This window comes from Schistocerca serialis, chromosome 5, assembly GCF_023864345.2.
Source record: "Schistocerca serialis cubense isolate TAMUIC-IGC-003099 chromosome 5, iqSchSeri2.2, whole genome shotgun sequence".
NCBI lineage: Eukaryota > Metazoa > Arthropoda > Insecta > Orthoptera > Acrididae > Schistocerca > Schistocerca serialis.
This window is the reverse complement of record NC_064642.1, coordinates 565,065,790-565,089,326: the sequence shown is the minus strand read 5'-3', so window position 1 is coordinate 565,089,326 and position 23,537 is coordinate 565,065,790. Positions and strand designations below refer to the sequence as shown.

At 38.2% G+C, this 23,537-nt stretch overlaps 1 protein-coding gene and 1 long non-coding RNA gene across 2 annotated transcripts; one reads left to right on the top strand and one right to left on the bottom strand.

The window, feature by feature from the left end:
* Positions 1-210: 210 nt before the first annotated feature.
* LOC126481009 (uncharacterized) lies at positions 211-18,445 on the bottom strand. Its single transcript, XR_007587497.1, has 2 exons — positions 18,094-18,445; positions 211-577 (listed from the first exon to the last, which is right to left on the bottom strand). It is a non-coding gene; the product is annotated as an uncharacterized LOC126481009 (long non-coding RNA).
* Positions 18,446-18,756: 311 nt separating this feature from the next.
* On the top strand, positions 18,757-23,309 carry LOC126481486 (ATP synthase subunit e, mitochondrial). The gene is made up of 3 exons (XM_050105267.1): positions 18,757-18,888; positions 22,868-23,024; positions 23,149-23,309. The coding sequence occupies exons 1-3, from the start codon at positions 18,793-18,795 to the stop codon at positions 23,196-23,198; spliced, it is 303 nt and encodes a 100-aa protein (XP_049961224.1). The 5' UTR covers positions 18,757-18,792; the 3' UTR covers positions 23,199-23,309.
* The last annotated feature ends 228 nt before the right edge of the window (positions 23,310-23,537 follow it).

The window sequence follows — 23,537 nt, the reverse complement described above, 5'->3', positions numbered from 1 at the left end:
ATTGTCAGGACGAACATTTGTCTATCTGAGGTGTAAGAATATTAATAATAAAGAATCATAGGTACTTGACACAGTGGTTGCTGATTAATTTTCACCAGCCACTCTACTGAAACTAACAATCAATATTATGCTGCATGCTCCCGTTACCTCACAGTTGTTCCTAACAATACAAACAAAAATTTTATATATAAGACCAGCAGTACAAGAAAGTTTAACAAATTACATTTTTTATTGAAAGTAAAAATCAAAATGTTATATCACATCAAATGCACATGTCATGTAACATGGCGTACAATATTTCTAGGCACACTGTAACTTAACACTAAAGAAATACTGGATATCCAGTTGTGCAGAATTAAAACTATAGCTGACATGTCTACACACAATTGTATTCAAAGGTGAGAAATTACAATTTTTCCACAAGTATCTGCTAAATCATTCCACTGTTCAGGCACATTCATTAAAGGCACAAAGAAAAGCCATAAAGTTGAGTGAAGTGTAAAAATGACTTCTCAATTCTTCACATCACATTTTTCTCTTCCATAATCACAATGTGCTGCATTTAATGCCAATAAACCTGCAAAAGAAACAATTATCAGTAATTAACATTAATTTAACAACAAACATATTACTCATGTTGTACTATTAAAGGAAGAAAAAAAAAGGAATTTGATAAAGATCTGCACTGAGGGAAAAACTTGCATGGGATACACACAGTTAAAAGGCAGTTCTGGTATTTGTCAAATGTCTGATTAGGACCAGAGTATCTATCAACCAAAACTTTAATTTGAGGCATCTATAAAACACACATTACCATTTTCTTTTCAAAAATAAATAGCACAACAAAATTATAATGCAATGCTGGTACTACATGCGATGTATTAGCCAGCAGAGTATTATGAGGGGTGGATGGATGGTGGAGGAACAAAGAGGAAACACTATGAAAAAAAAGTGTAGGAGAAAGAGTTGGGGGGGGGGGGGGGGGGTTTGGAAGGGCAACATTATGCTAATAGCAATTTAAATGGTGAAACTCAGTTACGAGACATAAGAAAATATTGGAAAACTAAATATGGAAATTACAGATTGAATGATAAATGGCAACAGGACACAACATCAAAGTGCAAACAGAATGTATAACTGTAAGAATATGAGACCAACAGAAAATGAAAATGGACTTTATTTTAGGCATTATGGAGAAAACACCAGTTGATTCATCTGGTTACAACCAATACTGGTGGCTTCAATAAACATTTTTTGAAGAGTATCAACTTATTTTTGTGCAAGGCAGTGTTATTCAGTACTACAGAATTTGAAACTTTCAAGTAAATTAGAACTGTGTATCAGACCACCAGAAGTTGAACATAAGAATTATGTATTTCGTGGACCTGAATTATGTATTTCGTGGACCCAGGTCCAGTTCAGTTCACAGTTTTAATCTGCCAGCAAGTTTCAAATCAGCACACATGCTGCTGGACAGTGAAAATTCATTCTGGATGCACCGAACGGGGTGATGCAGTGGTTAGCACAATGGACTTGCATTCAGGAGGATGATGGTTCAAATCCGCATCCGGCCATCCAGATTGAAGTTTTCTGTGATTTGCCTAAATCACTCCAGGCAAATGATGGGATGGCTCCTTTGAAAGGACACAGCCAGTTTCCTTCGCCAAACTTGACACAATGCACCTCTAATGACCTTAATGTCGACAGGACATTACATCCAATCTTCCTTTCTCCCTTCATTCTGGACTATAAATTATTCACCTGACCAACTACATGGGCAATTTTACAATGTTTTTGAATTCTGCTCACACTACAATTAAATCTTCAAATTTAGCCATAGAAGGAACATACATATTACATATACATATTTAGTTATAAAACTATAACATAAAAGGCAGTTTCTACAATTGTTTCACAATAACTGAGGTTTACACTGATTATGTCCACCTCCTTAGTAGCACACTGGTCCACCTTTGAAATGCAATACAGCAACAACTCTGTGTGGCTTGGAACCAACAATGTTGGGTGGTTGGTTTAAAAAGAGGAGAAAAGGGACCAAACTATGAGGTCATCGGTCCCTTGTTCCTAATAAAACAATGCCACAAGTATAATAATAGAACAGACGAGATATATAACACAAAATGTAAAGAAAGGAAAGACCACTAGAATGAAGGAAAGGCAACGAACACTAAAAGGAACAAAAGAGGACAAGGAAACAACAGACAGATGCAAGAAACAGTTAGGAGAGAGTAAAACACGGAAGCAGATTACATTGGCTGGCTGACCACAAAAATAAAAAGGAAAATGCAGTCACCCTGCTACACATTAAAACCTCCACCCTAAAAGCACTAGGGTGAAGGACACAGAGGGAAAAGGGGCATGCACTAAAACTCAGATCAAATGATAAAACCCACCCTCACGGATGAAATGTACAACCAAATCAGCCTATGAGGCGTTGTCTGCTAAAATCAATGATAACGAGTCCGGCAACCGAAGAAAAAGTCACACAGGGCAGCCAAAGGAGGACAGAGCAGAAGAATATGGGCCACTGTCAACCGGGCGCTGAGGTGGGTCTTCACGGCGCAGGACGTAGCCGTGGGTCGCCCAGGCATGGCCAATGCGGAGCTGGCAGAGAACCACGGAGTCCCTGCAAGAAACCCGCATTGAGGACTTCCACACATTCATGGTCCCCATAATGGCTCTTAGTTTGTTGTGCGTACTGAAATTTTGCCACTCCGTCTCCCAAAGCTGAAAAACCTTGTGGCATAATAACAAACACAGGTCAGTTGCAGGGATGCCCATATCCAGAAGTGGTTTCCGTGTAGCTCGTTTGGCCAGCCTGTCAGCAAGTTCATTTCCTAGGATTCCGACGTGACCAGGGGTCCCATGAACGGAGATACTGAAGTGCACGAGAAATGGCCACCAGCTCTGCAGTGAATACACTGCAGCCATCAGGTAAGGAATGCTGTTCAATATGGCCATCGTGAACGTATGCAAAGCCTATGTGACCATCAGCCATCGGTGTAAACCACTTCAGAGCACCGGAACACATCAAGAATCGAGAGGAAGTGACTGCACAGAGCCACAGGGTTAACGGAGTCCTTAAGGCCACATGACAGGTCCAGACGAAGCTGTGGCCAAGGTGTACACCATGGAGGCATATGTGAATGGACCACAAAAAGAGGTGGTAAATGGAAGGACTCCAGTTCAAAGAGAAGGGACCGCACACGAACCGCAATCGTTAGCCCCAACCTGGGTTGCTGATACGGGAGATGGACTGCCGTAGAGAGGAAAAGGAGATCGTAATTCGGATGCTCAGGAGCACTACGAATGTGTGCTGCGTAACTGGCGAGTAGTTGTGCACGTCTGATCTGCACTGGAGGAACCAACAAGGCCTTGGTAGGTTTCCTGAGATTTGTAGCACAGTATGTTTACACATGGATCATATAATTCCCATAAATTACTGGCTGGTGGTATTATAGTGTCGTAGACATGTTCTGTTGGATTCAGATTAGGCAAATTTGAGCCAATACATTAACGTTAGTTCACTATCACGCTACTCAGACCACTGTAGCATGTTCTGGCCTTGTGATTTAGACAGTTATCCTGCTGAAAGATACCTCCATCATCAGGGAAGACATCAAGCATGGAGGGTGCAAGTAGTCTGCAATGATGTTCATTAGTCCGTACTCTCATGGTGCCTTTGATTATTACCACAGGTCCCACTGTAGATGAAGTGAATAGCATATTACTGGTTTCACCTAGCTTGCATTTGTGGCATGAGGCATGTTTAGAGCAGCTATCTGCCTGGATGTTGGCACTCCTGGATACAACCATCCACGTAGTGTAACAAGAATTATAATGCATTTCACCAGGTGATGTGTTTACACTATTTTACAGTCCAATGCCAAAGATATTCGCTCACTGCAATCGTAATTGACAATGTTGATGGGTCAACATGGGAGCACACAGGGGTCACCTGTTGCAGAGCCCAATGTTCAACAATGTGAATGGCACTACAAAACACCTGTGCCTCTGCTACTAATGTCTGTTGTTAGATTTGCCACAGATTGCCACCATTAAGCTTAACAGTGCAGGCATGCCTCTGACTTCTATGTTCTTTGATGTGGTGTGGATGTCCAACATCTTGTTGCCTACTCATGGTTTCACTATCCTTCACCAGTTTCCATAAGTACTCATGACAGTAGCATGTGGAAGCTACTTCACTGTTTACAAGACGCTTGTACTCAGGTGCCAGGCCATAACAATCTGCCTTTTCCAAAGTTGCATACATTAGTGGATTTGCCTTCTGTGGCTCATATTGTCACTAAAATGATTCTCCATTCATCTCTGCTTAACTTGTATACTTTTCTTACCATGTGTCATGTGACTACAATGCCATCAGGCAGTATGCAATCTCACGGTAGGCAGGAATCATAATGTTTTGGCTCATCAGTGTGTATTAATATATCAGACATGAAGGAGTTACCTTAAACAAATGCCATTTATGTTGCAAATTAATGTGAATAAAAGCACACTGGTTTGATTCCTTTAAAGACCTACAATACAAATATGTCTTACAGTATTTATTTTTGTTAGCACTTTTTCAACTTCATACAAAAGAGTTTTGAAAGAGCTGGTGTAAAACAGGTGTTTTATTTTTGGACAAGATTTTGCCATTTTTGATTGACTCTGTGACATCAATAAAACATTTCTTAAAATGTGTGTACACTACTTATCATTCAAAGAGGCCAAAATGCAACATTCACTCAACAAATTATGACCATACATACATGTAACATGGTAGAGGATCAGATATGGCTCACTGTTCCTGCTTCTGTAAATAGAAGATTGCAAAAGATGCTTCTTTCAGTTATTTCTCAACTTGTTAAAATGTATTTCTGCTTTGTTGGGAAGAGAGTGATGCCTCTGGTGGGTGGGAGCTCTACTGGGTCAACATATTAAATGTATGGTCAAAGATGTAACTGTTTGAAATCTTACACTTTTTGCTGGGGATTGATATAGATCAAAAGTGATCAATTTATAACTACATACTCAAAAAAATGGAATGAAATAAAATTAAAATAATTACAAACAGTAACTTTCCTGTAACTGTACAACCCACACAGAGAGCTTCAGACATACAATATTTGAAATAGTACAGTGCTGCTGCTCATTATTATTTATTATTATTTCTTTCCTTTCCCAGACGTTATGTCTGGTTAAAAATGGAAAGTGACGCGGACCTTGATCAAGTGTGACTTCCTTTTAACTGTATGGTATATATTACAGCGCATTTAGGAACTTTTGGGTAATTGAACATGAATCAATAATTACAGATTTCTGTAGTTGTATATATACGTTTGGATGTAGCTGTATTGCATTGATGTACTGGTGGATATTGTGTGGCATGACTCCTGTAGTTGATAGTATAATTGGTATAATGTCAACTTTATCCTGATGCCACATATCCTTGACTTCCTCAGCCAGTTGGACGTATTTTTCAATTTTTTCTCCTGTTTTCTTCTGTATATTTGTTGTATTTGGTATGGATATTTTGATTAGTTGTGTTAATTTCTTCTTTTTATTGGTGAGTATGATGTCAGGTTTGTTATGTGATGGTGTTTTATCTGTTATAATGGTTCTGTTCCAGTATAATTTGTATTCATCATTCTCCAGTACATTTTGTGGCGCATACTTGTAAGTGGGAACGTGCTGTTTTATTAGTTTATGTTGTATGGCAAGTTGTTGATGTATTATTTTTGCTACATTGTCATGTCTTCTGGTGTATTTGCTAGTATTGTACATCCACTTGTGATGTGATCCACTGTTTCTATTTGTTGTTTGCAAAGTCTGCATTTATCTGTTGTGGTATTGGGATCTTTAATAATATGCTTGCTGTAATATCTGGTGTTTATTGTTTGATCCTGTATTGCAATCATGAATCCTTCCGTCTCACTGTATATATTGCCTTTTCTTAGCCATGTGTTGGATGCATCTTGATCGATGTGTGGCTGTGTTAGATGATACGAGTGCTTGCCATGTAGTGTTTTCTTTTTCCAATTTACTTTCTTCGTATCTGTTGATGTTATGTGATCTAAAGGGTTGTAGGAGTGGTTATGAAATTGCAATGGTGTAGCCGATGTATTTAAATGAGTGATTGCTTTGTGTATTTTGCTAGTTTCTGCTCGTTCTATAAAGAATTTTCTTAAATTGTCTACCTGTCCATAATGTAGGTTTTTTATGTCGATAAATCCCCTTCCTCCTTCCTTTCTGCTAAATGTGAATCTTTCTGTAGCTGAATGTATGTGATGTATTCTATATTTGGGGCATTGTGATCGTGTAAGTGTATTGAATGCTTCTAGTTCTGTGTTACTCCATTTCACTGCGCCAAATGAATAGGTCAATACTGGTATAGCATAAGTACTTATAGCTTTTGTCTTGTTTCTTGCTGCCAGTTCTGTTTTCAGTATTTTTGTTAGTCTCTGTCTATATTTTTCTTTTAATTATTCTTCAATATTTGTATTATCTATTCCTATTTTTTGCCTGTATCCTAGATATTTCTAGGCATCTGTTTTTTCCATCGCTTCTATGCAGTCGCTGTGGTTATCCAATAAGTAATCTTCTTGTTTAGTGTGTTTTCCCTTGACTATGCTATTTTTCTTACATTTGTCTGTTCCAAAAGCCATATTTATATCATTGGTGAATACTTCTGTTATCTTTAGTAATTGGTTGAGTTGTTGATTTGTTGCTGCCAGTAGTTTTAGATCATCCATGTATAGTAAATGTGTGATTTTGTGTTGGTATGTTCCAGAAATATTATATCCATAATTTGTATTATTTAGCATGTTGGATAGTGGGTTCAGAGTAAGGTAGAACCAGAAAGGACTTAATGAGTCTCCTTGGTATATTCCACGCTTAATCTGTATTGGCTGTGATGTGATATTATTTAAATTTGTCTGGATATGAAGTGTGGTTTTCTAATTTTTCATTACTATGTTTAGGAACTGTATCAATTTAGGATCTACTTTGTATATTTCCAATATCTGCAGTAACCATGAGTCGGGTACACTATCAAAAGCTTTTTGGTAATCAATGTATGCGTAGTGTAGCGACCTTTGTTTAGTTTTAGCTTGATATGTCACCTTGGCATCTATTATCAGTTGCTCTTTACATCCTCGTGCTCCTTTGCAGCAGCCTTTTTGTTCTTCATTTATAATTTTGTTCTGTGTTGTATGTCATTAATTTCTGTGTAATGACTGAAGTTAATATTTTGTATATTGTTGGTAGGCATGTTATGGGGCGATATTTTACTGGTTTTACTGGGTTTGCTGTGTCTGCTTGATCTTTAGGTTTCAGATAAGTTATTCCTTGTGTAAGTGTATCAGGGACTGTGTATGGGTCTGCAATGTAACTGTTAAATAATTTAGTTAGATGTGAATGTGTTGAGGTGAACTTCTTTAGCCAGAAATTTGCTATTTTATCTTTTCCAGGGGCTTTCCAATTGTGCGTAGAATTAATTGCTTCGGTGACTTCATGTAGCATAATTATCACTTCAGGCATTTGTGGTATCATCTTGTATGTGTCTGTTTCTGCTTGTATCCACCATGCATGTCTATTATGTTGTACCGGGTTTGACCATATGTTGCTCCAGAAGTGTTCCATGTCTGTTATGTTTGGTGGATTGTCTATTTTAATGTGTGTGTTATCTATTGTCTGATAAAATTTCTTTTGGTTTGTGTTGAATGTTTGGTTTTGTTTCCTTCTATTTTCACTCTTTTTGTATCTTCTAAGTCGTTTGGCCAATGCTTGTAATTTCTGCTTCTTTTGTTTCCTTCTATTTTCACTCTTTTTGTATCTTCTAAGTCGTTTGGCCAATGCTTGTAATTTCTGCTTCTTTTCATCTAATTGCTCTGTCGCTTCTTGTTGTGAGATTTTACCTAACCTTTTTCGTTTTTTGTCTGATATTTCATTTCTTATAAATTGTGTTAGCTGTCCGATGTCTCTTCTCAGTTTTTTTATTCTGATCTATAGCCCGTGTTGCCATGCTGGTTTAGTGGGTTTTTCTGTGTGTTGGTTGGTTCTGATCTCTGCCTAGTGTGCATTTAGTGTAGTGAGTGCTCCTTTATAAACCAGTAGTTGTAACTCTTCCATAGTTGTATTTTCATTTATTTTGTTGTGTATGATTGTGTTGATAGTAGTGTTGTTGTTTTGATTTGTTGGTTATTTGGGGGTCTATGCAAGAATGGTCTAATATCTGTATTTGTGTCTTTGTATTCTATATATGTCAGCTGAAATTTTTCTTCTATATCTAACATGTATGTCACTTCGTGATCTATTTGTGCTTGTTCTGGTGGCTGTCTTAAGATTTCGTTTTCCTCTTACGATTTCGTTTTATTATTATTATTATTATTATTATTATTATTATTATTATTACTTAAAGAGACTCAATTATGAGGTTAGTAGTCCTGCTGTCTTCCTCACGGATCTGTCAAAGAGAAAATGTATTAAAAGTTTGCTAAATATTGCAAGAGTATATGTTTGAAAATTAATTCCATTACTTTTAGTTAATACATGTAATGTGTTACTTCCATAAAAAAGAAGAAATAGATACTTAAAATTAGTGATAATTATTATGGCAAAAAAAGGGACAGATTTGTAAGCCAAGGTAGTGAGAGCCATAGTTTGAGTATCCCTTAGGACTGGTACCTATTGAGTAAGGAAGCTTTCACATAACAGTATTTGTGATAGAGGAGACTACCATGATGGTGTACACAGTAGCTTAAGTTAATGAATGTGTAACTCCCAATAAAGCTTAACATCCATTTTCAGTTAGCTAAGTTAACAATATACCACTTGGCACATTATCGGATTATCTTTTGAAAATCATACTTCACTTTAATAACTGTTCTGTATCAGAGTCTACACACATAGTGTTTTGTTGGATAAAGTGACAGAGCCACATGTTTATGTATCCTACCATACTTCTATCTAATTCATTTACATACATTCTACATCGTACATAATGACTTGTAACATTTTTGTTTTTACTTCTTTCAAAGGAAGAGAGGAGTGTGATGTCTTGTCAGTATCAAAGTCATTGCCAGTATGAAGCATTGGCTTGCCAGAGGAGTACTGGCAAGAGAAACAGAAATAGCATATTTAAAAAACTTCTCTGACATGGGCATTAAGTGATTTACAGAAATAAGGAAAACTAAAGCACTGCTCAAGTGTAGTTTTCATTGTCCCATTGTCTATGTTTTACCCAGATTTCCTATTAGAGTACTGATAGTAGTGCTCTCTCTCTCTCTCTCTCTCTCTCTCTCTCTCTCTCTCTCTCTCTCTCTCTCTCTCTCAGCCTCCCCCCACCAACGAAATCTCATTTGGTAACTTTTATTTACTGCTTTACTTAAATTGCAGTCCAGACAAATAATAACAATATGAAGAGTTCCTGCATGAGTCAGCAATGCAGCACTTACAATAATTCATGATTCTTTTAATGTTGGTGAGCACCGGCTCTACAGAACACAATGAATGCCATACTTGGCACTCTCAATGCCAAAGCAGTCTGAGCACGAATGTGAGTAATAGGATGCCTCCAGATAGCATTCCATACATGTTCTACAAGATTTAGGTCAGCAGTTCCAACTGGCACCTCCTAGCTTACAAGATGAAGTCATTGCAGAAGAATAAGGATGTACTCACAAATTAAGTGTGTTTTATTTGAAGACCTATACAATTACAGTTTCATGTGAAAAGACATGGATCTGCCTATGTCCACCAAAAATGATCACTACACACATGGACACTGTCTCATCCAAAAGCATTCCTTTTCAGGTATGTTTGATGCATGATAATTAATTCTAGCTTCTCTTCATGCTAGGTCAAACAGGTTCTATTTACAAAGAGAATGTTCTTCCACCAATCTGTTTTGCAGTGAACATGACATGCCTAGAGAAAAAAAACTGTGTCTTATCATGAAAGGTACTCTATAAGCACATAGCTGTCATGTCAGAGAAGCATCATCACAGTTTGCAATTATCATCTTACTGGAAGTAGCAAGGGTTCAATTGGATCTGGGTTAGGGGGTAAAACTATGGGGTCATCGGTTCTTCCATCACGGTCAATAGAGTTCCTCTAGAAGGAAAAGGGTAGTCAGCCAAATAGTTTCTTAATAATTCATCTAGAATAATGAAACAAGTAAAAGGAAGGATATAGGTAAAACAGCCTTGCAATGGCAATAAAATAGCATGAGGTGGGGAAAGTGCATTAAACAAGTGCAACTAGAGCCCCCTCCCAGAATTCCCACATGGCAGGAATCATGCCTTCCACGTCCTACCAGTGCTTATCCCCTCCAATGTTCAGTGTAAAAGAGTGAAGGGAAAATCAAACCACCAATACGACAGGAAGTAGTAAAATAACACACATGGATTACACCAACAAGAAATACAAAAACTTGAAGAGATTAAAAGGGTCAGGATTCAGACTGATTCATCACACAGAGGCAGCCTGAAGCCTCAGGGCTGATCACGAGGCGAGAGGTACCCTTTGACACCAACGACAGCTGACGAGGTCACATAACGAAAATTCATAAGTAAGATAATCATACTGTCAGTTAAAACATTAAGACCTAGGCTGCCAATTGGGTGTAGATAGCTATGACTAAGGCTAATGAATTTCAGGGTTTGTTGCACAGCAGTAAAAATTTTGGTGGGGACATGCTACCAGTGGGAGGTGGAGGGGATGGTAGTGTTCACACCTACAACGAGGTGGTGCCGTTTGTCTAAGGATGCATCCTTGTTATTCTGGTGAGTCTAGCAAAAATACAATGCTCTAAATGAAAATTTGAACGCGACCATGGACTATTTCATGGATCATAACTTATTGATGGTGGCCACTGAACACCATTCCATATTCCATGCCTCCAGGCGATGCTGATGCAGTTGTTTACTGTTCAGGTCCCGGTAACTTATTTCCAAGGTATGCTTCTTGGTAGTTGCTTTGGTTAACTGGCCTGCAAGTGAATTCCCCAAGATCTCAACGTAATCTGAGATTCAGGTGCATCATCAAAAGGGTCACAGAGAAGATTATCAATAGTGAGCACCAATGAGTGTCAAGGGTAACAGTAGTTACAGTCTGTAAGCTGTGCATGGAGCCACTACAAATTAAGGAAGACTCATGGGTGCAAATGTGGTGAGTAGCATAACGGCTACCAAATCCACTGTGAAAAAGCTGCATCTATACCACAAGCTGTATTGTTCACTGCCCTTAATATATGTGAAGACATGAACAGCTCAGTCATCAACTCTTCAGCCATCAGTATAAATTATTTCTGAACTGTTGTACTCATTCAGCACCAGCTGAACACCTGTTGGACAGCACAAAGGTCTAAAACATCGTATGCAATGAGGAACATATCATGCTGTATTTGTGGACAAAGTGCACAAAAGGGGGAGCTGTGAAAGCAACCCATTATGTGGGTTCAGCTTTAGTCTTATCGTCTCTTTTTTCCTTTTCTTCTTGTGAATTTGAAAGAAAGGTCAATTATCTGCACCTTCCATGGATGTTGGCTGTAAATGGGATGAAGACTACAATGGCTTGGATGATTAGAACCATGGGGGTGAACAACCATCCACTGGGGGATATCAGCCAGTAAAATTACTCCTGTATGGGAATGTGTGTGAGGATAAGGGGGTTGAAGTCTCCTGAGCAAATGTAGAAGAGATGGGCAGGGGTGTAACAAGGAGTCCCTCCATCATGTGAAGAGGTGTGTGCCAGCTGCCAGTGTCTCTAGCACTGATTGTGTGGGGGTGGTGATGGGAGCTTTCACCTTTGTTGTAAAGGCTGGATTAGTTACCTTTTGTGCAAAATTATTGTCTTCTGAACAGGATGGAGACAATCATACTTTTTTCTAGCTTCCTGGTACATTAGACAATCACGAGTTTTGTAAACACACATCTTGTGTTCTTTCTTAAATTCTTGTTAAGTCTTAAACAGCAGAGGGATTACTCTCTACAGTTGGTGCAAAGTGGGTGCTATTTGCAAGCTTTGTGTACCAGCTGCTCTCAGTATTTACACATTGGATCATTTATGCAAAGTTAAAATTATGGTGAAAATGCTTGCATTTTAAACATTTACATCAATATATCATTATTTTTACTTTTTCTCATATCGGCTCAATATCAAAGGCTTAAATAAATACTCCCATGTGTACCCTACAGCAAACAATGTAAACAATTTGGTTTTCTAGGTTTGCAAGTAGTCCACCATAGAAAAATTACACCTTGAATCACAACACAGCTCCAGTGAGGCATGACTAACAGAAATGTCACCAAATTTACTGCAGGAGAGTAAGGCCCATGATCAAGCAAGGAATGTCATTTCAATCAATATAAGGCCATTTCACATTTCCTCCCCCATCAAAGTAATGCCTCTGATTTTTACAATGTTACTTATAATCCGTCTTGATTGCAAAATTTTTATTCATATGACCGGTTTCGCTTCATCTAGAACCATCTTCAGATCTGATATTTCTGTGAAAGTTGCTGGATTTGGACTGCTTACTCCTGTAACCGAAATATCAGGTCTGAAGATAGTTCTAGATGAACTGAAACTGGTCATATGAATAAAAATTTTGCAATCAAGACGGATTATAAGTAACATTGTAAAATTGACTGATTGCTGCTATCCGATCAGACATTATGTCTGTTTTTGCAAATAATGCCTCTGAGTTTGTTTACAGTTTTTCTCACAAAGGAATAAAGGTTCTGCAGCCAACAAGGATTCATCGTCTGCCACAGTAAAGGCCAGGAACTTTGCGAATATTTCTCTCCCTGTCTTGTGTATCATTTCCCCTCCCACTGAGTGCAAAGGGGAGGGTGGGTGGGGGGCTGTACCTTGGGTTTGTTATGTTTCTGCACTGTACCATCCATTTCTATCAGATGAGGATGCGGGAGTCATATACCTACCAGTGTCAAACAGCATGCTTTTAATTACAATTTCTCCACCTTGGTGCTACCCCCTCTGATGATAGTCCTCCCTATGGCTACCAAAGCGCCACAACAATGGCTATCTGGTGTGGAAAGAGTTTTCTTGAGCCCAGATATGATAGGGACATATTCCTACAGTGCATGTTACATGCCAGTATGCATTTCTGTTCAGAGACAGACAGTGGTAGGAAAGCATGGAGAGGATCGGGTTGCTTATACGTGGTGGCAGAAAGGGCAGACACCTCCAATGTTGCCAAGTATTACAAACTGCTGATGTGGGCAACAATGTGTAAAATTGAAATGCAACTGCTGCCAATTGTTGCAACCCGGAGGAGAGCAGTAATCACCATCAACTTTGACTCAACAGCAAGGTGTCCGGAGGTAGACTGAATCTCATTTATTGCCGACACTTGGTGGAGAAAGATGAACAGAAAATTTCAAAACTTGGCTGCCGTCCACTGTTATACCTTAGCAAAAAATGCTGCTGAGAACCCGAGAATATTCTGGTCCCATGTACAATCACTAAATGGGTCAAAGGCAACAACCCAGTCACTCATCAACCAGTCTGGAGTGGCAATAGCACGCACAAGAAGAAAAGCCGAACTTTTAAATTTCAAATTTAAGAAATCATTTACATAGCAGGATCATACAGACATACGACCATCTGACTGTTGCACAGATCCAATATGGACTACATAGATATAGGTATCCCTGGCATGGAAAAGCAAATGAATGACTTGAAAACAAATAAGTCACCAGGTATGGATGCAATCCCAATTTGGTTTGGCACCTTATATAGCTTGCGTTTATTACAAATATCACACCCAGTGAAAAGTCCCAAGAGACTGGAAAAAACTGTAGGCGACTCCTGTACACAAAAAGGGTAAAAGAATGGACAATTATCCGTAACATCAGTTTGCTGCAGAATGTTTCAACACATTCTCAGTTTGAATGTAATAAATTTCCTTGAGGCAGAAATGCTTCTATCTAAAAAAAACTGCACAGATTTAGACAGCATCACTTCTGTGAAACTCAGCTTGCCCTTTTATGATACCCTGTGAAACACGGATGAGGAGGCATATTCCACATTCCAGAAAGCATTTGACATGTTGCCCCACTGCAGACTGATAAAAATCCGAGCATATGGAATACATTCCCAGGTCTGTGAGTGGCTCAAAGATTTCCTTATGTAACAGAACCCAGTATGATATAATGAAAATTATCAATAATGTCCCACGGAAGTGTAATACGATCACTATGGTTTTCTATAAACGTAAATGATCTGAGGGATAGGATGAACAGTAATCTACGACTGTATGCTCATGGCACTTTAATAAGTAGCAAAGTGCTGCAACTGAGTGACCATAGAAGAGTACTGTATGACTTAGATGGAATTTATTCTTGGTGTAATGAATGGTAGCTCATTCTAAATGTAGAAAAACTTAAGTTAATGCAGATGAATAGGAAAAACAACCTGTATTTTTTTTTAAATCAAGTATTAGTAGTGCACTGCTTGACACAGTTACATCAATTAAATATCTAGGCGTGACATTGCAAGCCAAGTATGAGGACGGTAGTAGGGAAGGAAAATGGTTAACTGGATTATTGGGAGAATTTGAGGAAAGTGTAGCTCATCTATAAAATAGAACATATGCAGAACACTAGTGCAACACATCCTTGAGTACTGCTCAAGTGCGCGGAATCCTCACCATGCCAGATTAAAGGACAGCAAGTCAGAGGTGCGCCATTAGATTTGTTACCAGTTGGTTCAATCAAAACAAAGTGTTGTGGTGATTTACTTGTTTATTATACATGTCCAGGACTTAGATAACAGTACTAAGAAAATTTAGAAAATAGGCATTTGCAGCCGACTGTAGAACAATTCTATTGCCACCAATGTAAAATTTACATACAGACTGCAAAAACAAGATAAGAGAAACTAAGGCTCATATGGAGGAAATGACCTTTTGTGGTAAACTCCGTCATGTAACATACAGAGTGTGATCCAAAAGTTCCAAGACTTAACTCAGAACTAGAAATTTAATGGACATTTAAGCACAGTGAACTAAAATTCTTCGAAATACGGTCCTTCAGCATCAACACAGCGCTGCCAGCGTGTCTTCCACTGTTTGTAACCCTTCTAGAAGGCCTCAGGCATCATGCTGTCAAGGGCTCTTGTCGAATTCTGCTGGATGGTGCCGAATCACTTCCCTTTTATGCCTATCTTGATTCGGGGGAAGAGGAAAAAGTCACTTGGAGCCAAGTCGGGGCTGTAGGGTGGCTGCAGCAGTGTTGTCACGTTGAACTTGACCTGCTCACAAGTCACGCCCCGCCACCGAAATTTTGGTCAAGTTCAATGTGACAACATTGCCGCAGCCACCCTACAACCTCGACATGGCTCCAAGTGACTTTTTCCTGTTCTCCCGAATCAAGACAGGCCTAAAAAGGAAGCAATTCGACTCCATCAATACCATTCAGCAGGCTTCGATGAGAGCCCTTGACAGCATGACGCTTGAGGCCTTCCAGAAGGGCTAAGAACAGTGGAAGACGCGCTGGCAGTGTTGATGCTGAAGGATCATATTTTGAAGAATTTTAGTCTGCTGTACTTAAATGTCCAATAAATTTCTAGCTCTGAGTTAAGTCTTGAAACTTTTGAATCACACCTTGTATAACGGCTTACAGAGCATTTATATAGATGCACATGTCATATGGGATATTCATGGGGAGGTGACAGCCCTTAAGAAACATGTGATACATGTGTGGCAGGGGGCCATCACCATGTAGGTACTTTACACCCTCTCACAACCCAGCTCACATCATCAGGTTGACTACTCTACTGGATTTTTGGCACATTTGTGTATCATTCTCATAATGTGCTTAGGATGAAATAACCCAACTGATGGGACATATGCCTCTTTAAGCAATCTTTCCTGCATGGCCTGGGACATATGCCTCTTTAAGCAATCTTCCCTGCATGGCCTCCACACTGAAAATTTAAGAGAAATGGAGGAGGAGGGGTGGGGCAGCAGGTCTAACAATGGTGACAATGACACATGACTAAAATAGCAGGGAAGGAAATATAGGCAGAAATGTACCAAATCAGAAGTGTTTTGAGTCTTCTGGAGGATGAATATCACAGTAATAGCGGTAGTGTGGGTATTGCACAGTCTTCCGTACCAGATTCACTTTTCGAGATATACACTAATAACTCTAATTTAACTACAGGAGATACCTCCAAGTTTGTTCAAAGTAAGTGAGTAAGTAAGTAATGCACACACTGACATTCAGCTCTCATGCAGAGGCAACAATTCTTGAAGTAAAACACACAACAATTCTAGGTTTGAGGGTGAATAATGGGAATCTCTAATAAAAAGAATGAACACTGCTGAGATAAAAGTTACATAGTGGAGCTCCCTTGCATTTTTCTAGTTTAAGCAAGATGTATGTTGGTACTAGACATCAAAATACTCACAGAAGACTTGTTTATTGTCTAATATAGATATTCTGAATTTACATCAGCATTTTAGTTTATAAACCAAAACGAGTGTTAAATATGGCACAAAAGTATACCCCTACACTACAGATCTGCCTGTTACGACGAACTTTATCTTGCAGTCACTTCTGTTGGTTTCACCAAATCACAACCAGATTACAACCTTCCAACCTAATCTGGGCCTGATGCTACACTACAGATCAGTATATCACCACAGACAAGATCTCAAGGGAAGTCCAGTGCTACTGACAAGCTATTCCCTATAGAAATGAACCGATCTGTCTTAAGGAAAATACAGCTCAATAAATGAAATTGAAAAGTAGGAAAGAACTGGCCATCTAAAGAGATTTCTTGTTTTTCTCTTCGTAGAACAACTGTCTATAGTTACAACCATACTCTGCAGACTAGTGCATGGCATAGGGTTCTTTCCAGTGTACTATTTATTACAGTTTCTCATTCTATTCACTAAGGGAATGCAGGAAGATTGACTGTTTATATGGCTCTGGGTGTATCATAATTAATCTAATCTTGTCCTCACAATCCCTATGGGAGCAGTACATGGGGGGTTTAGTATGTTCCTAGAGTAATCTTTTTAAAGCTGTTTCTTGAAACTATGCAAGTACACTTTCTGGCAATAAATTGGGTCTATCTTCCAGTGCCCACCAGTTCAATTTCTTCAGCATCTGTAACGCCCTTCCATGGGTCAAACAAACCTGCAACTATTTATGCTGCTCTTCTCTGTATACTTCCAATATTTCCCGTTAGTCCTACTTCGTACAGTTCTCACATACTTAAGTAATATTCTAGGATGCATAACGCAAATGATTTTTTAGGTAATCATTTTTGTAAACTGATTGCACTTTCCCAGGATTCTACCAATAAATCAAAGTCTGCCACCACCTTTACCAGTGACTGGGCCTTTGTATTGCACAGTATTGAAATGTGAGCAACAAGGCAGGTGAAATAACATAATAAACCAAAATTTAATGTATTTATGGAAGGCTGCTTCGTTTAAGAAACTTAAGATAGTGAAATGAATGGAAAATTAAAGTATACAGTGTCCATTGAATTTGCAATACGTTTAAACTCAATAAATATGTCAAGCCTTGTGGCAGTTATGAAGGTTCCTTAATAGCCAGTAGTAATCCCGAAGACAATAAAGTGGCTAATGAAATGGACCGTTAAAAATAGAAGATCGATTTTATCATCAACCTTCCGTCATTAATGATTGTGTGTCATCTGATTCAAGAATACCTTATACTCTGAAGAACTATCGTTTTATACTGTTTTTACTGCGCCCTGCAGACTTGGCATTGTGTTACAGGTAGTGGGGTGGAGGGATTTAATTGTGTTGTATGTATTTATGTCGCCAACTTATTTACAACGAAAATAAAACCAATTTCGCCCGCGTAACTCTGCGAGCAGCACTAAGCCTCTGTAGTCAGCAAACAGGACGACAGAGACAGGTTAAGTCCTAGCTCTGAACCTATATATATCATGAAAATTTTCATTGGCTGTAAACGAATAATTACATAGTAACGTCAGAGGTTAACACCTGTAAAACTCGTAACAATAAACACCATGGTCTGTGCATGTTGTAACAAAACGCACCTCGTTAAGAACGTCATCATTATTAAAGTGTTTCCATGTTGCTTCTTCTCCTTGCATAACAACCAAGACAAGCGCAAATTCCAACCATGCTAATAATCAAGCCCAATATAAGCGCTAGAGCGTCTCCAAAGTCGAAATCGCTTGCTGCCTGTGCGCAGTGACATAGAGCCAGGAACATCAGTAAATAATGAAACATTTTTCCTATTTATAACCTTTCGTTCCCAGTCCAGCATCAGTTAACACACACTGTCACAGCTATAACAAACCTCTTAAACCTTCACGCTTTTGATTGACAATGACGTTTCGTAACACCAAAACAACAACGATACTATTTACACAACACTGTTGACAATCAAAGACATTCCCACAACTTGTTGTTCAGTGTTAAAATGGAGAGATATTTCTCCACGTTTACAAAGCAGAATTTTATTTGAAAATCTGAGGAACCCTGATCATGAATACCTGTCGAGGTCCCTTTTCGAAACAATAATTGTACTGCTTCTTTACGTTCGAGAAATAAATAATCAAATTTTTCATTAGGAAGTAAATAAAAAATTTTATTCATAAATTATTGACCATGTAAATGAAGTAAAAAAAGTGGAAATCCAGTAGTTAAAAAAGCGATGCAGCTTATATATTTAAATCCTTAATTTTTACTTACCTTATATGTTTATGAACTTTGAGTTTTACTAAGGATCTATGCCAGGCTATAATATCTGTGAACTTCTAATTGTGGCCATTCGTGCAATCATGGCGGATCATCCACCACCAGTGAGGGTATCTCCTCTGATAAAGGTAGAATTTTTTTAAACATCATTCTAAAAGTGAAAAGAAAAAAAGCCGTTTGAGAACAATTCTCTCAGTACAAACATTATTAAAAAGTAATTCTAACTTAACATGCGTTGTATTTACATGATAGGACTGTAGTCCTCACACTCTCACTGAAATTGAATGTGAGATTTTTTCCCCATCGGAAAGATGTGTATACGGTGAACGTATCGGATGTGTAGATGTGAGAATAGCTAATAAATAATTTAAAAAATCGATCTTAACCATCTGACTGGAAGTTGCCCATTAGGGATCTGGCAATACTTTTGTGGTTCAATATACTGTACCATCAATGTCGGACAGCGTTTTTCCGAGAGGATACGTCACCAGATCATTTCAGTAGACGGGAGGTTATCGCGTTGAGAAACACGAACGGCCAAGACTATAGGTGCAAATTATTCCGTGAGAGTTTAGTAACAATGTTTAAAAAGCCGGTATTAGGTGACGAATTTATTCTTCAGGCCTCGTGTCGCTCCAATAAGAATTGTGGAGAAAGATCGGAATAATTAGTTATTCTTCTAGCGCACATTATGCAGTTGGACCGGGAAGAAGCCCCATAACGTGATGCCATTCCTGAATCTCGGGTACTTATCATGGCATCATGCTAAATGTATGTACATTTCAATGTATTTGGGAATATCGTTTGGGCACACGGATAAAAGAGTGAATTTGAAAAACACTTAACACACCGGAGAAGTAACACATAATCAAGAGAACCTGCCTCGTCCTCTAGCTTGCCATTTGATTATGCAGATAAAGCTACATGCAGGCATCTTAAAAGAGTGACAAACAGCTTGAGTGATCGTGTGTAAAAGAGGGCAGTGCGTGTACCTTCCATAAATTATTTGCTCTGTGCATCTACAAAATTATATAAATTGGTGTTTAGTAAACATGAAAAATTGTGCTTTGTCCTGTGTCTGCAACTGTTGGTAAAGTATTAGATTGGAAACATTGGACCTGCTGATACCACTCGTTCGCTGTCACCTGTGTCATCATAACAGAGGACATAAACCACTCTCAAAATGTGATGTATGTAAAATAGTCCCCATATCACCTCAATCACAAATGCTGCTTAACAGTTCTGTTAGGCTATATTTTTCACTCGAAGCACTGATATAGAGCCCCAGTTCTGATATTTGGACGAAATGGAGTTAATTTCCCCTAGTTAAATATAGCAGACTTAAATCAGCCCATTGAAGTAGCCAAGACTTTCCTTATGAAAGTCTTTTTCCATAGGACACACATTTTAGGTCAAACCTGGTCTAGAGTGTAGTATTGCCCCCTCCTCTTGAATCTTGGTTATGGCAATACTGATCTGTACAATAGCCCGAAGTCTAGGTTAAGTTGAATGGGAATAATTTTGTTGAGAGTTGGTGAAACCAACGAAAGAGAATGTCACATGCCAAATAAAAGCTCTGGTGACAGGCTGACCTGTGACCTGTAGCACTTTTCATTCTGAAAAATAAAATGGCAAGTCAATTCAGAAACCTGTACTAGATAATAGAGAAGTCTCCAAAGAGCAGTTTGGTGCACGTTATGTACAAGCATTCTTAAACTGTGAAAAATGGAAAAAGGTGGCTCCGCTACATAACTTTTACCCTGATGTCTTAGATGTACATTTCAAAGTGAACTATTGTTTGTGCACAATATCGGTGCTATCACTTTCATTCCATGCAAAGGTCATCTTGCTGGTTGGAATGACATATTTTATTCTTCCTCTATTTTTTGACTACCCACTGAAGCCAATTCTGTTTTGTGAAGTGCACGATAACGAAGACTGTGATTTTATAAATATGTATGTGAACCACAAGCACATTGTCTGAATTACTGTAAAGGTAACCCACACACATATTCTGTACTTAGGAATAGTATACACAGACAGTTATAGGCCATGTAAAAAAGGAACACATGTAAGGGCAGTAAGCAGTATTTATGAAACATGGAAGTATACCTTTCACTACTTTCATACACAGTTGCTTCTATCAATACGTTAATTCTAACTTAAGTGCAGTTATGTATCAGGCTCTTCAGCTTCATGCTATTGTTGGCAGTTTGTTTATGTCAGTCATAGCCAGTCAACCATATTATAGTGTACCCATTGAGTCATGGAATCTAATGATTTCTTTTGGCAGAATATGCAAATTGGTTTTTTTCCAAAATGGAGATTGGGAAGAAAGGCTAACCAGTTGAATAGCCAAAGGCCTGGGTTAATTGGGAAGGTGACAGTTTGGTTGAGTTGGTGAACCCAACTAATTTGAATGGAAGAAAACTAAATTTCCCGACAGCCTGTTAAGCAATGAAGTCCAAGGCTTCGATAGGGTTTGAATGTGACAGTTTGGTTGAGAGTTGGTGAAGCTAACGACTTAACACAAAAATAAAGTTGCTGCCATAGATTGATGTCGTGTAGCCTGAGAAATAAGTTCATCATTTGCAGTTTCAATAAAAATTTGGACGGTGTGGTTAAATTCTAATCTTGCAGAACAAAATAGCAGTTAGGCCTAATTTTATTTACAAAGAATAGCAAATTACAAGTGAGTATTCACACTGGCTACCCACAACCAACTCGTGATTCATTGCATTCACTTCCAATCACTCATTGCAACAACTGTTACCAACAGCTGCATGCAGGGGGAAAGCCATGGTATATTAAGTGCACTTGTACCTTAGTTCCAGAGTTTGTTTTGTATATCCTCTTTGTCACAGTGGAAAGTCTTTTCTCTATAGACTGTGGGATTTTCACATCCTGAATTGAATAGCCCCTCATCTGTTAACAACTAGTATGCTCATTGCCTCACCTTCATCAGTTTTGCACAGTTTATCATAAATTTATCTGGTGTTAAGATTCACACAGTTGAGGAATTCAATTACTGCTTGAGATTTTTACATGTATAGCCCTTTTAAATCCACACAATTGCTGCTTCTTCCTAGTTAAATCATTCTTTCCTGGTGCTTGCACAGAAGGCAAAGATAGTTGTGTAGCTGTGATTCAGGAGTAGAACTTACTTTCTGTGTGATTTATCATATATTCTTTTCTCCTCAGTATTCTTGATGCTCTATCAGAAGTGAAAAAATAGATTTGGAGTTGTTGTCTTGGAGTTATTTACTCTTCTATCCAGCCTTCTGTTAAAATAGGACTAAAGGGTCTCAGAACCTAATCATTAGTAGGGATTAATTAGATCATTTACATGTAGATCTGTTGCTTTTTGAAGAGACGTAATCTGTTATAGAAAATTAGCAGAACTGATGCTATTGGCAATGTTCGTAAACCTAGTTAATGTTTCTAGTTTTCCAATGAGGTTAAAGGCATGTCTTCAGTATAATATAATTGGTGACTTTTTGACCTTTACTATTCATTATTTGCACAACAGCTGGTCTTAGCATCATACATAAGATTGGGGTTTTTAAAAATTTGTTACTAAAGAAATATGTAATTATCATTTCATACAGAAGCCTCAGTGCCCAGAAGAAAATAAGTATTTATTGCAACTACATGCCTGGGACAACTATGGTTTATTAAAGCTTTTTCCATTATGGATGTGGAATGGTGAGATTTTGGTGTATAATGGGTATCAGAAACAACTGCAGCCAGTCACCTTTTGTGATGGTAAATTATTTTTATTTTACCGCTACCAGTTTTGAGATGCCCAGCAAATCGTACGTAATGTTCGTTTGTAGCCCTGTAGAGATCAATTTGTGATCAATATCTGGAATTACTTACATCTTTATGTCAAGTCGGTGGTAATTCTTAAGTCAAACATTGAGAACTGTATACCATCTGATGATGAGTCACTTGCTAATTCGAAACTGGTAGTGGAAAAAAAAAAAAAAAAAAAAAAAAAGCAAGCTATCAGCAGCAAAGGTGACTGGTTGCAGTCATTTCTGGTAACCACTATGGTTTATTGCTGTAATAGCAGTATTATGATGTGATTTTTTTTATTTGTTTTAGTTTGGCCGATGGAGTTTCCTTTTGGCTGGAGTGCTTTATGGGGCATCAAGACAAAGATCGCTTTCCAAGAAAGAAGCTGCATTGCGAGAAATAGAGGAAAAAGAAAAGGCAATTCGTGACGCTAAGTTAAAGGAAGAAAAGGCTAGATTAAGTAAAAGTAAGTTTAGCAGTAGTTGTTCATATGAGAGCTGTAGTTCTCACTAGTTTCCTATGAAATTTTCACTTATTTTTATACACTAACTGCAGTGGATGCACTAAGTTTTGCTATTCCTCTTTTCCAGTTGAAATGGCAGAATTGGCACGGGCTGCTGGAGTGCAACCAGAACCATAAACAATTTGTTGTAGAATTAAATGTAGTATTACACATTGCTCTATATGGATTTTTGTGTATATATGTATGCTAACATTATATTATGTTGAAATAAAAGTATAAATCTTTGTATCTAGTTTGTCGGATAGATGGAAAAATCCCAGTTCGTTTGCATATTGTTAACACAGCCAAATTTTATACATCATCTACAGAACTTTGTAATATATAGGCACTATATATTATTATGTTTGGATCATTCTAGTGTATATGTTTGGCCATTGTATGTGAAGGTTTTGAGTGTCCAGCCAAAGAGCTGACAAAGTGAAAAGATTGGAAGTATGGGAAAAATTTGCCATGTGT

Coding starts and splice junctions, on each gene's coding strand:
- LOC126481486 (XM_050105267.1), top strand. CDS start 18,793: ATGCCAGGCTATAATATCTGTGAACTTCTAATTGTGGCCATTCGTGCA. Junction 18,889..22,867: donor GGGTATCTCCTCTGATAAAG/GTAGAATTTTTT, acceptor TATTTGTTTTAG/TTTGGCCGATGGAGTTTCCT. Junction 23,025..23,148: donor AAAGGCTAGATTAAGTAAAA/GTAAGTTTAGCA, acceptor CCTCTTTTCCAG/TTGAAATGGCAGAATTGGCA.